Raw genomic sequence first — 15,737 nt, 5'->3', positions numbered from 1 at the left:
TCTATCTTCCTCTGTTCACATCCCATCATCTGAGCTTATATATACTGGCAACAACGTCTTCGTAACGAATAACAATCTCTGTGTGAGCATCTGTTTCCTCTCTGTTTGCCTCTAAATAGATGGAACTGAGAAATGACAAACTGTAAAATGATTATGCCTTTCTTTATTGTTTAAAGTGGGCATTAGATGTAGCAAGGTGGTTCTTCTATCTTGTTTGCTTTTAAGCATCAGGCAGATGGTTCAAGAGAAGCATAAGATAATATAGGACAAAAATAAATGTGAAAAACTGTAGTGTATTGGATCAGGTGAACTGCAGGTGGAATTGAGGAAGATGTCTCATTTCTAATTAGTGTTTGTATGTTTAATATATTGACAAGATCTTTTTCTCTCAATAGCAAGAGCAGTATGAGAGCACTATAGGATTTAAGCTGCCCAGTTACAGAGCTGCAAAAAAACTTTGGAAGGTCTGTGTGGAGCACCACACGTTTTTCAGGTTGGTTCAGGATTCCAGACTTGTGCAAAACTATTTAAAAAATATTTCCAAAATAATTTCTTGGTATACAAGTTTTGCACCTGTTTTTTCCTTTTAGGTTGACATCTGCAGAGTCTATTCCTAAACACAGATTCCTCTCATTGGGATCCAAATTCCGATACAGTGGGCGCACACAGGCTCAGACTAGACATGCCAGCGCACTCATAGATAGACCTGCCCCACAGTTTGAACGCACTGCCAGTAAACGAGCCTCACGTAGCCTAGATGGGGGTAAGTAGTATTTTTTTACCTTTTTATTAACCCCTTTATCATATTACTGTTCGCTTTATCAGTCCTTGACTTTAATGGACTGTGTCTGGGTAACTTTCTTGTGTGAAGTATTAACTTATTACACCAATAAATATCCTCAGATTAGTCAGTGTTGAACAGTAAGTATAAAAATTAAACAGAATTTGATTCCCATAAGGACCTTTGGTACATTAGTTTTCAGCTGTGGAACTCTTTATTATCTCCCCTTCTTGTGGGGATAGGTTAACATTTTTTGTTATATAGACTAAGATCATGTTTGATAGGGAACTGCTAAAATCGCTGTTAGGTTATGATAGTTATGGTACTAAGCGATCGGGTTATTAATGCCTTTGGCTTCCTACCCTGGTGACATCTGTTACTTCCATTTCTTGTTCCGCTGTCAGAGGAAATCTCTCTACTAGGATCATGGACAGCAGTAAAAATTTGACCACAAATTTACTTTTTCCAAATTTTTACAAAGCAATATGAAAAGCTTTGACTAAAATTGGTCTTCAACCTATGCCAAATTTCTAACCTTGCCACTATTACTTAATTACTCTAAATTAATATATAATACATCATCTGGATGCACAACTTTTTTTATTTTTTCATTATTGTTATTTTGGTATAACTTATTCTATATCACTGTACACCTATAGCGCAGCACTTTTAAATTCATTGTACTCTCCATATATACACCTAGTGCAGCTAGAGGGTATGTCTTCTTACTCCTGTTAATCCTCTCAGAGCATGCTCATGAATAGAGATGCACAAGGAAATATGACATTATGGATGGTGTGGGACATGCTGTGTTATTTGCACAGACCCTAACAACGGTATCAGGACGTGCCTGTGACCAGCCACACTCTGCACAGGCACACTGTTTTCAGTGAACAAAGGAGAATTGCTGATTGTCTGGATTAGACAGTTATTTCTAATCAGACAGTCAGCAATGACAATAATGCATAATATAAAAGTTATACGTATTATACATAAACCTATCCCTTTGAATCTGTGCTTAAAAAGGAGCATAATCCTTTAGTTTAACACAAGCCTCCCTAAAAGGGTTTATGTCACCTGTTAGGAACACAAACACATAACCTATCTATTAATATTAGCGGCTAACTGCACCTTTTTCATAAACTGGGCTATGCAGACAAGAGGCCTGAGTAGTTTAAAATACGCTGTGACATTTGTAAAAAAAATTGCCAATTTTGTGGGCCTTTTTCGGTTGCCTATGAAGCCTGGCTGAAATTCTCCTATGACCACATCACCCTGAAAGCGCCCGATCTCGTCTGATTCTGGAGGCTAAGCGGGGTTGGGCCTAGTTAGTACCCGGATGGGAGACCACCTAGGAATACCACATGCTGTAGGTTTTTGGTTGAACTGGATGGTCTTTTTTTCAACCTAACTATGTAATGTCCTAAATTTTTATGTCCTGACTTATTTTGAGGACATGGGCTACAAAAAAATGGTCACTAAGGCTCTTTCTTTGATGACAATAACAAGATTATCACTTTATTTGGGAGGTTCAGCTGCCATTTTTTGTTTTAACCCAAGTCCTAAGCCAGTAATAAGTCAGGAATTGGGAATCATTGGGAGTACTTTGGCAAGGCTTTGTGGATGACAGAAAAGGGCCACAGGTGTGGCAGTTGCAGTAAACAATAGTTTTAAAAACATGCATATTGTATCCGGTGTAGGGGTCTTTTCCCCAGAATCCCTGATATAGGACACACACATGCAATATTTCTAAAATTTCAATCAGATTTCCAAACAAACCAAATATCTACACATCCAAATAATCTATATGGGAGGTATGTTGGGAAGATGTTGATCCTTATCAAAAGCTATTTAGGTGTGCTAGAAATTTCTAGAGAACAGCCATATAAATGTCCAGCATTTGAAGAGGTCGAATCTGTCAATTAACATAAAGTGAAACTTCTTGTTTTGCATAGTGGAAGGAAAGCTTTGAACCTCTGTTAGAGGATCTTCACCCTAGGAACAAAAAAATTAAATTCAACAGCTGCAAATGCTGTGAGGGATGAAGGGACACAATGAAATGGAAGCATAATTTTCTAGACAGTCTCCCTTAACCAGGGAGACATTCTAGCTTTGGTAGATGTCAAGGACACGTACTTGCAGTAGATGTCATTTATTCAGTGTATCAGCCTTTCCTATGCTTTGCTGTGGGATCCCCCATACTACCAGTTTGTGGCCTTCCTTTTTGGCCTATTGTGTGCATCTTGGGTGTTCAGCAAGTTTCTGGACCTAGTATTAGCCCAGCCTGACTTTTGTGGTATCCCTATTATGGGATAATTGGACAAACTTCTCTTGAAGCAACAATTGGCACAGGCTCTGTCAGACAACGTAGCTGTGACTGTTCAGACATTTTAGCAGTTTGAATGGATTTGTATCTAGTTCTGGACACAGCACAGACCAGAGTGTTTTTTTGCACAGACTTCAGGCGGTTTGATCTCGGATTCAAAGTAATCAGTCCAAGAATTGTCACACACTACATTTGCATGAGATTGTTGGTTCTGTTGCTATAACTGGGTCAGTTTCCTATAACTTCTCAACAATGCAACATTGTCATTGTCTGACAAGTCAGCCTAGTCTCTGGATCGACTGTTTTTTTGTTTTTTTTTTACTTTTTTCTTTAGCACTAGAAACCAGGTTGTCCCTGGCTTGGTGGCTCAGAGATCTGGTATCAGGGAAGTCCCTCCTCCCTTCCCATTTGAAGCAATGTCTTCATGACGGATGCAAGCCTGTTGATGGGTTGGAGTTCTTGACACCTTGTCAGTTAAAGGGACATGGTCGTTGGAGTCTCCTCTTCAAATCAACGTCCTGGAGCTTTGGCAGATTTGGTTGCCTCTGTAGCATTGGGCCATTCCGCTGGAGGCTCATCTGATCAGAATTTGGACAGACAACCCCTTCAGCGGTGGCATACATCAACCATCAAGGGGGGACCATATGTCTTGCGATAACAAGGTAATTAGATCCGATACTGTCCTGGGAAGAACTTCATGTTTTAACTTTGTCCCAGACATCCACATCTGGCAGTAGACAACATCTGGGGAATGATCCATACACCCTAGAGGTGTTCTGAGACCTATGTCACAGGTGGGAGATGCTGCTCCAGGTTAAGCAACAAACTTGACAGATTTTTCTACTGGTAAAGTGATCCTCTCCAAAAGCAGCCTATGCTTTTATTCTAAAATCTTCAGTCTGTCTTTCCTCCCCTGAAAGTACTTCATCTGCTTTGCAAGATGAAGATGGAGGGCATTGTGGCCATCCTCATGGCTCCTGACTAGCTCAGACAGATGTGGGATGTGGCCCAGGTTAGGAGTCTTATTGGGGGCTTTACCAGATAGTCCAGATCTTCTTCTTTCTCAAGGACCATTTTAGCATCCTGTTTTGAGAGTTGGGTATCTCTGAATCTGATTCCTACAATATGAAAAGCTAGGAAGTCCCACAAGGTTTATCAGATGCGTGAAGTTTTTCTTCACTTGAGTCTTGGGGCTTCTACTCTAGGAAAAGGATGAACTCAGGCGTGTTTGTAAGTCCACGTGCCCACATCCACCAAGAAGCTGACACTCCGCAGAGCTAATCACAGAGCTAATCCGTGGCTGCACAGACCATCCTTACTCTGGCAGTTTCTCTGTGGGATGAATCCTTTCCTTGCTACAGCTGGATCTGAACCTGTTTGGCTCCCAGGATGGTTAGGTTTCTCCCCTTTCTATCTTGTCTCAGAGACTGTTGGCCTCTCACTCCTTGATTAAGGCCTTATTTCCCTGTGATTCCATGGGGTTTGAATCTGGCTCTTTGCACATCAGAAAAACTGCCATTTTGCCGCAAACTTTCCTTTCTCTGCTCTCACCTACACGGTTTTATTCCTTGCAGCCATCACCTCTTTATAGCTAGTGACTGGATCAGTGGCCTTCTCCTGCAAGAAACCTTTTCAAGTTTTACAGAGGGACAAGGTGTTGATACACAGTATTTTTCTCCCGCCCAAGGTAGCTCCACCCTTTCTCCTTAACCAGGAAATTGTTCTTCCATCCCTCTGGCCTACTCCCTTTTTCAGCAAAAGGAAATTTTCCTCCATTGTCTGAATGTGATTCAAGCTGTGAGATTGTCTCACTCAGCCACTGTTTCTTTCAGGAAGCCTGATTTCTTAATACATACAGTATATAGATTACAGGACCCAGTAGTTCATATTCAGGACTACTTGGGTTACACTCCCACCTTCAGGCGACCAAAAAAGGCAAGACTCCCACTCGGACTTAACCCTCCCGGCTCAGATAAGACTTTTTTACTTTTTAGCTAGTGTCCCTAGGTGATGGATGTGCCTATATCGATTTCTCTCTTAAGAGTTTCTTTGTAAAGGCTTAGTCCTGATTTCCTGGCCTGTTCCTAACATGCCTGCAATGGATATAGAAGGGCTTCATCTTGATTTGTTGATACAGTGACAAACTATACACCCAATCGCAGCCTTCGATCATCTAACCAAAACCTCCTCTTCATTCCCAAATCCCGTTACAAATCAAAGGGAGAGCGGAGATTCGCAGTCCAAGGACCATGACTATGGAACACTCTACCGACTTGCATCAGAATGGAAGAAAACCATCAGGCCTTCAGGAAAAAACTCAAGACCTACCTCTTCCAGAAGCTTGACAACACAGGTCGAATACAGCGTCTTGAGGCGATTCGGTTAGCATTTGTAGCGCTATACAAATTATTCATTCATTCATTCACAGCCTAATGGTTGAAAGGGACTTTACCTGGACCTTGCATACAAGGGCAGGGACAGCTGTAACATCTCTGGTCTGCACTGGATACTGCGGGCACTGAGGGAAAGTGTATCTGGTGAGCTCGCTGGCCGTGTACTATACGGGTCCAGAGCAAGGATCCTCCCGATTGGAAGTCTAACTTGAAAGCCCTTTCTTGATCGGCTATCCGCTATTGTCTGTGGAGTTCCTCTGTTATGGTGGAGCATGTGGCAATCCACCCTGGTAGTATTCCCTGTGTTTTGTGGCGTTTGGGTAGTTTTTCCTATAGGAGCAACGTATGGCAATAGCGGAGTGCAAAAGGGTATGGTGCATCTGTGTATGAATGGATGCCTCTTTACCGGGTTCCTGAGCACATCAGATGTGCATGCTGAGCTCTTGGTTCTACACTGGGATTTACTTGAATTCTGGCCTTCAGCCTGCGCAGCCACAATTGGGGATAACTTGCCACATAGGAGTTCTGGCATAAGCCGACACTCCTCTCAGCAGTATAGCTATTTCCCTCTGGGGTGCCCAGGACTTTTTAACCCCAGAAAGCTGTGGCTGTGCACAGGCTATTTAAATAAGACCCAGGCGGTCCTAGTGGATAAGGTACCAGCATTTAGACACAATGCGGATAAGAGGTTAGAAGCCCTTATTAAAGAGTAAGTTCACCTTTCATAACATGTTATGTGTTGAACCCATATTCGGGGTGTAACATGTTTCCCCTGCTCTGACAACTAACGCCTGCCACTAAAAAAAAAATGGTTGGCCTACAGTCTGTATTTCTCCTGAGATTTCCTGTGAGTTTTTATTGTATACCAAACCATTCCTCTGGCAGTTGTGGCTGCAATCTTGGTCTACCTGACCCTGGCATGGTATTAAGAGATCCCTGGATTTTCACTTGTTAATAAGTGATTGGACAGTACTTACTAGCAAATTTTAAGGCTTTGCCTATCTCTTTATATCCTTTCATCTTTATAAAGTTCCATTACCTTGCTACACTGGTCTTTTGACAGTTCTTTTCTGCTCCCCATGGATCATGCTCGCGTGAGAGCTAACACATTTGTTGACAATTCATACACACTAATTGCAATTTAAAAAGCCACAGATGTGGGAAATAACTTTTCAATTGCTATTTTAACCTGTGTGTCACCTTGTGTGTCTGTACAAAGGCCAAACATTCCAGAGTATGTGAACTTTTATTCAGAGCCATTTGGGTTATTTCTGTTATCATTGTGATTTCAAAAAAGGAGCTAAACAACTATGTAAAAAAATTGGGCTTCATATGATCACTACAGAATAAACCACACCAAAAGGATAACGCACTTCAAAGGCTACTTTTGCCATTTATTATTGGACATAAAAAATATACCAAATATATGGTGTGGCCGCTGTCCCCTAAGGGGGAGTCCCCTAACCCTACCAACCACCAGAAACCCACCACTTCACCCAGAGCAGCCCCCCCCCCCACCCCCCACTCCAGCGTCCCGGAGAGAAACCTGTCCTCTGTGTCCTTCCTACACCCCAATCCTGGGATAATCCCGTGGGTAGGTGGTGGAAGTTCCCAGTGATGTAAAGTCCCATATAGCTCAAAGCCTAGATCTAATGATTGGGTTGCTCCTGCTACCCACTTGTTGTGCTTGCTGCAGCTGAGCTGGCACCCAACCCAGTGAGCAAAGGCTGAGCATGCCCCAAGGGGACACATTGGAATTAGATCTGGATGGTAAACCAGATAACTTAACCTAGGATCATTACTGCTGACAGTCTCTCCTAGCACAAAACCCCTATCTTTCTGCTAGATCCAGCCTGTGGATGATACTCCTGTGTACATGTGCCTATTGAATCTTTGGGTAGGGGCAGAGTGCACCCAGGGAGTAGCTCTGTGACTGGCACCACACACAGTTCTCTTATATGTCTAAAGGATCTCGCCACCTCCAAGCTGTCAGGTACGCTCTCCTCTGTATGACCGGCCAGAGCTGTCAGTGTCCATATGGCAGGTTAATAGCTGTTCCGATGTGTCATGCTACCACGGTCCAGCTCTCTCTTCGTACGGGTGAACCACTGCCAGCGTGCACTTCATTTAAACAGCTGGCTCTTTTCTTCCTTGTTTTCACTTTAGATACAGCGCCCCCTCCTGGTCTTCTGGCTGCATCTCTCATGTAATTTAGTTTGGGCTACCTGCTCATTAAGGCCCCTTTCACACTGGGGCGGGGGCGACATTGGCGCTCCTTCACAGCTCCAAAGATGCTGCTAGCAGGACTTTTTTTATCGTCCTGCCAGCGCATTGCTCCAGGGCTTTCACCCTGGAGTGAATGGAGTGGCTCTTTCAAGGCACTTTGTAGGAGCTATTTTTAGCGCTGTCGCACCTGCAAAGGGCCCCAGTCTGAAAGGGGCTTACTGATGATTTGTCTGTTTGATTTGATTCTTTTATTACTTGGTTTGGTAATTATTTACAGTATCTTTACCACCACTGCCTTCACAGAACAGCAATACCAGAATAGGCTTGTCCATGTGAGATGTGTAAGATTGAGCGCTGTTGTTCCCATGGGGTCAGTATTGGGCTTATTGTTCTTGGTTTTTACACGGCAGCATGAATATGAACACCTCTGTGTTCTGTGATGTAAGATTAAGAAATTAGGATTCTCGTTTTACGTGTAAAATCCTTTTCTTGGAGTACATCAAAGGACACTGAGATCCATCCTCATGTCTGTTCTTCAATGCTCACTTCAAAACTGAGACTTAGCTGAGATGGGAGGGTTTATGCGTGGGTGGGGATTCCAAGGTGCATTCTATTAGATCTGTGAGTGCTTGTTGAGCTTTTCAGCATCAAGCAGCTACCCAGATTTGTATGGTTGCCACCTTGTCTTCTACCAGGTGTCTGTTGCGGACTATTCTGCCAGTTTCAGGCTGCTCTTTGAGGTGCAGATGGTCTCCAGTTCTCTTTTTTTTTTTTCTTGGGTCTGTTAGTGTTTGCTTGCTGTGTTGCTCACCCTTCAGTTGAACTGCGTGTGCATGTCCCAAAGGTGAAACACTTCCTATGTCCCTCAGTGAAGGAGAAAGAAAGAAAGTAAGAAAATATGATATTTGTACGCCCCATAAAATCCTTCTATTGGAGTTCATTGAAGGGCACACATCCTACTTCTGTGTGCTCGTGCTCTTAGTAATACTTTGGTACAAAACCCAGGCAGCTGGTAGTAGGAGGGGTTGTCCCAGGCTGGTCTTAAGTGTTTGTGTTTGCCAGGGTCTAGTCCTTCTGTATGTGAACGTAAACCGAGACTTCCAATGTCCCTTATTGTAATATAAAAAGATTTTACAGGAAGTACAAAAATCTTATTTTTCCTTGCAGTTACGTTTTAAAGTGATCCCTTAACCCCCCCATCCCCCAACCCATTACACTAAATCTTAATGTAACCCTGTCATGAGATAAATATAGGCTGCCTTTGCTGGCCACCTGAAAGCTGCTTGGCTGTGTCTGACTTCAGTAATTTGATTCAAACAAGTGTTCTGTGAATGAGTATCAGAAAAGTGTCATAGTTCCTTATCTGTATGCTTGTTCCTGATCAGAGTCACAGTATTGAAAACAAAGCATCATTATGACAGCCAAGGAGCTAGCATTCTCAAATGTAGGTAGCAGTGGTAGTCTCCGTTCTTTCATCACAGATTCCCTTTAAGCTAAAAATGAACACTACATACCCACTAAGTACACTTTTTACCTTAATAACAGCAGTAATCTACACCGAGTGTAACCTGCAGTAATGAATCTGATTTTCATTTTTAAGTTAAATCAGTGAAAAATGACTTTTGATTGGCTCTTATGGGTTTATGTTTTTTGTAGATTATCATTTACACTGCAATAAAAGCCAAATTGTATTTTCATAAGAAAACAGGCTGTTAATTGCAGAGGTTGATGACTAATAGTACAGTCAGTCATAGGACAGTTTGATTTAGGCTGTATTGCAGTATGTGATTTAGTTGGTATGGTAATTGGATTTTGCCCTTTTCTGTGCATATAATGGAATCAGCTGAAAATTCCCAATGTACTTTGTTCTGGCAACCAAATGTGGGCTTATTTAGGCCCTTCATAGATAGGTTGCATGGATGACCTGAGGTGAGGAATGCCCAGTGATTAAATCTGCTCTTACTGATTGTGATTGCTGATCTCTGCTACTTGATGCAATGTTTTATGTTTACCAAAATAGCTTTGGCTATACTTTTTTGAGAGTGACTAGGTGTCCCAGGAGCCGCACATCAAGTCAAGACCTGCTATATGTTAGTAAATGGCAGTCTCAGCCTGGATCCCCAGCATGTTTCACTCCGCCCATCAGAGATTACTCATGGGGATGGAAAAGCTATTTGGCTATACTTCTATGGATCACATGAGTGCAGTTCTGCACTCCTGTTACCTGTTTTCAGCTGACAGCGGGCTGAGGCCTGCTGTTGGCTAATGTCACATCGCCAATTCAAACTCTGAAAGGATCTCAACCATATGGTCGGGATTCACCCAGTACCCTGGACCAGTAGCTTGCTTGGCCTCTCAGCGATTCACAGAGAGCCTAAGCCAGACCCTCCTGCCCCCTCCATAGCCCTGTGCTCCTGTGAGCACTGGAGGGGCAGAGCAGAGCCGGAGACTGACAGTCCCTAACTCTCTGCTCACAGAATGCTGAGAACTGAGTAAATGATAGCTCAGTTCTCAGTGCAGAGCAGATGGGTGACAGATGCAGCATCAGATTGTTGCTGCATCCACCTAGGGGAGTGTGTATATGTGTGTGTGTGTGTGTGTGTGTATGTGTGTATATATATATGTATATATGTATATATATGTATGTGTGTGTGTGTGTGTGTATATATATATATATATATATATAATATTATTATTATTATTATTTTTTATTTTTTTTGTAAATACAGATCTTCTCTTTTAAAGGAGAAGTCCAGCCTGAGCTTGTTTGGCTGGGTTTTTCCTATGGCTCACAGGAGTGCAATTCATTTTCCTTTGACCCGTTTTCAGCAGAGAGTGGACTGAATCAGTCCAAGCACCGCGTCATTGCGACAAAGTCTGGATCTGCCAGGTGCTTGGACTGATGTCTGTCTCAGCCTCTTAGCGAGCCGCTAAGAGCCTGAAACAGCTGCTCGCTGCCCCTCCACAGCTCAGCGCTCCAGTGAGCATGGAGGAGCAGAGCTGCTGATTGACAGTAAGCAGCTCTCCGCTCAGATGTATTAGAGCCGAGCCATCGGCGATGTTCGATGACTCAGTTCTCAGTGCAGAGGTGAGGGGTCAGATGCAGCATTGGGCTGATGCTGCATCCACCTAGGTAAGTAGGAATTGGGGGGGGGGGGGGGGGACTTCTCTTTTAATCTTCTTTCTTTTTTTTTTTTTTTTTTTTCCTTCTTCCATGAGTGAGGAGTAATCAAATGTCACACCTGAGATTATCCAGTATACTTTAACCCTTACTGACGCTAAGCCTGAGAATAGTTGTACCTAATGTCATACTGTTATTGGTACCAAGAATGCTTAAATCTTTTGCATAGTCCCCAAAAAAGCTTCTGTCACCTCAAATACTTCCTGCTTATCCCTTTATCAATTACAGTACAGTATGCATTCTGTAACCAGTGGTTTTGTTTGAACTTTTACCAATTCAAATTCTTGCTAACCTTTGCCTCAGCAAAGAAAAAGCATGCCTCATTTGAGCTAAGAACCCTAGAAGATGATGATAATGACGTGGAAGTGTTTGAGTTAGAGAATCCATTTTCAACTTTACCATCAACGGTGTCTCACAAAGGTATATGTGGCAGTTCCTAGGCTGTTCTCTGCCTGCACATACTGCTTCTTGTTCTATGCATTCTACAGCTATCTGCCTTGTCTTAGGTCATAGAGCTACAGGTCTTCAGTGTTGTATACATACATGCATTGCTTACATACATTGGTACATGTTCCTTGTCTAACAGTTCCTAACATCTCTAGATGACTCCCTTATTTAATGCAGTATTAAGCCTAAAACTAAAATGTTATTTCGGCTTACCAGACATTACCAGACCTTAGATGAGGTGGCACCTTTTGTTTTCACCTGGTGATGTGGCTGGTAACACACTTCCTGCCTTAAGGTACCTATGCTTTTGATAAAGGAGCAACAAAGACACCTTTTGACAGTAGCTTTGTAAATCTGGGGGATGGGGAGTATTAGATGCACATCAGCTTTAGATACACTTGAAAATTGAAGCTGAACTCAAGCTCACACTTTTTAAGTAGTTACAGCAGCAGTTTCTTTTCTGTTGGGGTAAAGCTTTTACATAAATAAAAGCTGATTGTTGTAAGCACTCCTGTGGTAAACGGTTTGCCTAAGCTCACTGCTACATCTACAGAACAGCGTGTGCTATTAAACAATAACAGGCTTACTGATCAGATCAACATGTGAAAACAAAGGAAAAAGAGCCTAAAAAAAAAAAAAGAAAACTAATGCAGCCAACAAAAATTGGTAAGCTGAAATATAACAAATGTTTGCTTTTGTATTTAATACTACTTTCATATATTTAACATACTGGCTGTGAATAATAATATACAAAAGTAGACCTTGCCTTCATCAATCTCTAAAAGTTTGTGCATCAGGTATCTGTCAATGAACAGAGATCACTGTATACCTCCACCAGAAAGAATAGAATGTGGATGGCAAATATAACATGTTTGCATATAGCCTAGCAAGCTAATAATAATAGTAGGATAATGGTAGAATTAGGGAGGTTCCACATTGCTTGGCTGTAGTTTCCCTGCAGCGTGAGCACAGCACAATTTTCCAGTGTTTTTTTTTTTTTTTTTATGTTAACCTCACATTCCCATATACGGTACTTCGATTAGAAGGGGAGTTTTTTGTGCATTTTCTGAAAGTGCACCAAAAGTCCTGCATGCAGTATCTTTGTACGCTTTCAGAAAGTGCACCAAAAAAATGCACAATAGAAGTCTATGGGAAAGCTTGGGTAACCTGCACAAAAAGCTTGAATACACTGCGATGCACCCGCTTTAAACCTTACAATTAGCAATTTACATTCTCTGCATAGAGCGTGAGCAATGTTTGATGTAGGTTCACACTATGGACTGCAAAGTATAACAAGCTGTTCCTATGCAAGATTATATTAAGTTAGTAGTGGGCAGCAAACAGCATTGCTTTGCTGTTTAACTGTTAGAAACGTAATTGATAATGACAGATTTAGATGACAGCACTAATTCTATAGTGTTTTGGTTGGCATGTGTTTCTTCCATCACAGAACATGCATGCACTATACATTTTTCAAAGCTTGAATTTTAGAACTTCAGCCTCATTGGCTATGTGTGGCCTAACATGCTAAATTATTTGTTGCCTCTGACAGCGTCATAAGTTATGTACTGTTAGCACATGCCATAGTCTTTTGCTGAAGTGCTTTAAAGCTTGTCTGAACTTTTTATCAATTGGAATGTTTTTTATTATTGCTTAGTAGAGGCTAGAGCTAACTTATCATTTAACCAGTTATTTAAATTAAGTCTGTACTGAACAGATAAAAAAAGCTATTGCTAAACTGATCTTTGGAAATTTCTAGTTACCTGTCTTTCTTGTTGATCCAAAAAGTCAGTGACCCGTAATAAGTATGCATATAAGTAACCTTGACTTTATAAATCACTAACATATTCAGTAAATTCATAAAGTATTGAGGCCAAAGATAGCTGGGCCAGTAGGTCTTTCAGGAGGTCCCCTTAGTACAGGCTTACTTTAACCACTTTGATTTTAGCACCTTCGTGACCAAGCCATTTTTTTGCTATTTAATACTGCACTACTTTCACTGGTAATTTTCTCAAACGAAATTTATATAAATTTCATCACAGAAATAGAGCTTTATTTTGATGGTATTTGATCACCACTATTTATTTTTTGCTATATAAATGAAAAAAGAGTGAACATTTTGTAGAAAAAACACAAAAATGTCTGCTATAAATGTTATTCATACATTTTGGCCAAAATTTATTCTGCTATGTTTTTGATTAAAAAATAAATAAAATCTTAATAAGTTTATATTAATTTGTGTGAAAGTTTTATAGTGCCTACAAACTATGGTGTGTATGTATGTGTATATATACAGTATGTCACAAAATTGAGTGCACCCCTCACATTTTTGTAAATATTTTATTCTATCTTTTCATGTGACAACACTGAAGAAATTACACTTTGCTACAATGTAAAGTAGTGAGTGTACAGCTTATATAACAGTGTAAATTTGCTGCCCCTTCAAAATAACTCAACACACAGCCATTAATGTCTAAGCCACTGGCAACAAAAGTGATTACACCCCTAAGTAAAAATGTCCAAATTGGACCCAATTAGCCATTTTCTCTCTTCAATGTCATGTAGCTTGTTAGTGTTACAAGGTCGCAGGTGTGTTAAATTTGGTGTTATCGCTCTTACTCTCTCATACTGGTCACTGGAAGTTCAACATGGCACCTCATGGCAAAGATCTCTCTGAGGATCTGAAAAAAAGAATTGTTGCTCTACATATTTTGGCCTAGGCTATAGGAAGATTGGCAAGACCCTGAAACTGAGCTGCAGCATGGTGGCCAAGACCATACAGCGGTTTAACAGGACAGGTTCCACTCAGAACAGGCCTTGCCATATTTGACCAAAGTAGTTGACTGCACGTGCTCAGCATCATATCCAAAGGTTGTCTTTGGGAAATAGACGTATGAGTGCTGCCAGCATAGCTGCAGAGGCTTAAGGGGTGGGGGGGGGGGGGGTCAGTCTGTCAGTGCTCAGACCATATGCCACACACTGCATCAAATTGGGTTGCATGGATGTCGTCCCAGAAGGAAGCCTCTTCTAAAGATGTACAAGAAAGCCTAAAAATAGTTTGCCGAAGACAAGCAGACTAAGGACATGGATTACTGGAACCATGTCCTGTGGTTTGATGAGACCAAGATAAACTTTTTTGGTTCAGATGGTGTCAAGCATGTGTGGCAGCAACCGGGTGAGGAGTACAAAGACAAGTGTGTCTTGCCTACAGTCAAGCATGGTGGTGGGAGTGTCATGGTCTGGGGCTGCATGAGTGCTGCCGACACTGGGGAGCTAAAGTTCATTGAGGGAATCCTGAATGCCAACATGTACTGTGACATACTGAAGCAGAGCATGATCCCCTCTTTTCAAAGGCTGGGCCGCAGGGCAGTATTCCAACATAAAAACGACCCCAAACTCACCTCCAAGACTACCACTGCCTTGCTAAAGAAGCTGAGGGTAAAGGTGATGGCCTAGCCAAGCATGTCTCCAGACCTAAACTCTATTGAGCATCTGTGGGGCATCCTCAAATGGAAGGTGTTGGAGCGCAAGGTCTCTAATTTCCACCAGCTCCGTGATGTTGTCATGGAGGAGTGGAAGAGGACTCCAGTGGCAACCTGTGAAGCTCTGGTGAACTTCATGCCCAAGAGGGTTAAGGCAGTGCTGGAAAATAATGGTGGCCACACAAAATATTGACACTTTGGGCCCAGTTTTGACGTTTTTTACTTAGGGGTATACTCACTTTTGTTGCCAGTGGTTTAAAAGTGTAAAAAAATACTGCACTGTGAAAAGATGTGTCCTACCCAGCTGCCAACACTACTGAAGACTACACAGTAAGATGCAAAAATTAAAACAAAAAAGTGTGGCGCTTAGGTGGCAACAAACCACATGAACCAGTAAGGCACAAGCAAAGAAAATTACATACACTTCAAAAAAAGAAAATGTGTAAATTCCGTTATATATCAAGAGATCTTACTCCCAAGTGGAAGAGTGCATGAACCTCATGCACACAAAAGGTTAAAGTAAATAAAATTAATTTTAATTTAACATATATAGTCCATGAACGTCTAACAGTCTTTGAAATGTGTAATATCAATCACAATTCCAAACTTGAGGTGACGTAAAAAAGGTGAAATTCAACTTCTGATTTGTAGAATAATACCACCACCACCGTGATAAAGAAGGGGAGAGGAGGCTTACCAAATGACGTGGACTCAGAGGAAGGCTTACGCCTCTCGAGTCATATGGGCCTGTAGGTTAGCAAACCAGATAATCATACATCCAGTGTGTAATCTCCCGCAAGTCTTCAGGTCATGAAATCATCCGTAGCGATCCTCCTATAGTGCTCATCCTACGAAAATAGGGGGCTCAGGTATCAAAGACCATGGAAGTAGAAAACTAGCA

General features: G+C 41.7%; 1 protein-coding gene across 12 annotated transcripts in view; it reads left to right on the top strand.

The window, feature by feature from the left end:
• EPB41 (erythrocyte membrane protein band 4.1) overlaps window positions 1-15,737 on the top strand; it is a 350,563-nt gene that overhangs the window by 172,198 nt on the left and 162,628 nt on the right. For 10 of the 12 annotated variants that reach the window (XM_077481782.1, XM_077481776.1, XM_077481777.1 and 7 more), the window contains exons 10-12: window positions 396-493; window positions 591-763; window positions 11,211-11,327. In XM_077481782.1, coding sequence (XP_077337908.1) covers window positions 396-493; window positions 591-763; window positions 11,211-11,327 — 388 coding nt within the window. The remainder of the gene's footprint in view (window positions 1-395; window positions 494-590; window positions 764-11,210; window positions 11,328-15,737) is intronic. The other 2 variants (XM_077481781.1, XM_077481780.1) reach the window with 1 other exon arrangement.

The sequence above is a fragment of the Lithobates pipiens genome, unplaced genomic scaffold (assembly GCF_037356315.1).
Source record: "Lithobates pipiens isolate NorthernLeopardFrog02 unplaced genomic scaffold, aLitPip1_a1.2 Scaffold_16, whole genome shotgun sequence".
Taxonomy (NCBI): domain Eukaryota; kingdom Metazoa; phylum Chordata; class Amphibia; order Anura; family Ranidae; genus Lithobates; species Lithobates pipiens.
Note: the sequence above shows the minus strand (reverse complement) of the source record. Positions and strands in the feature narration are given on the sequence as shown.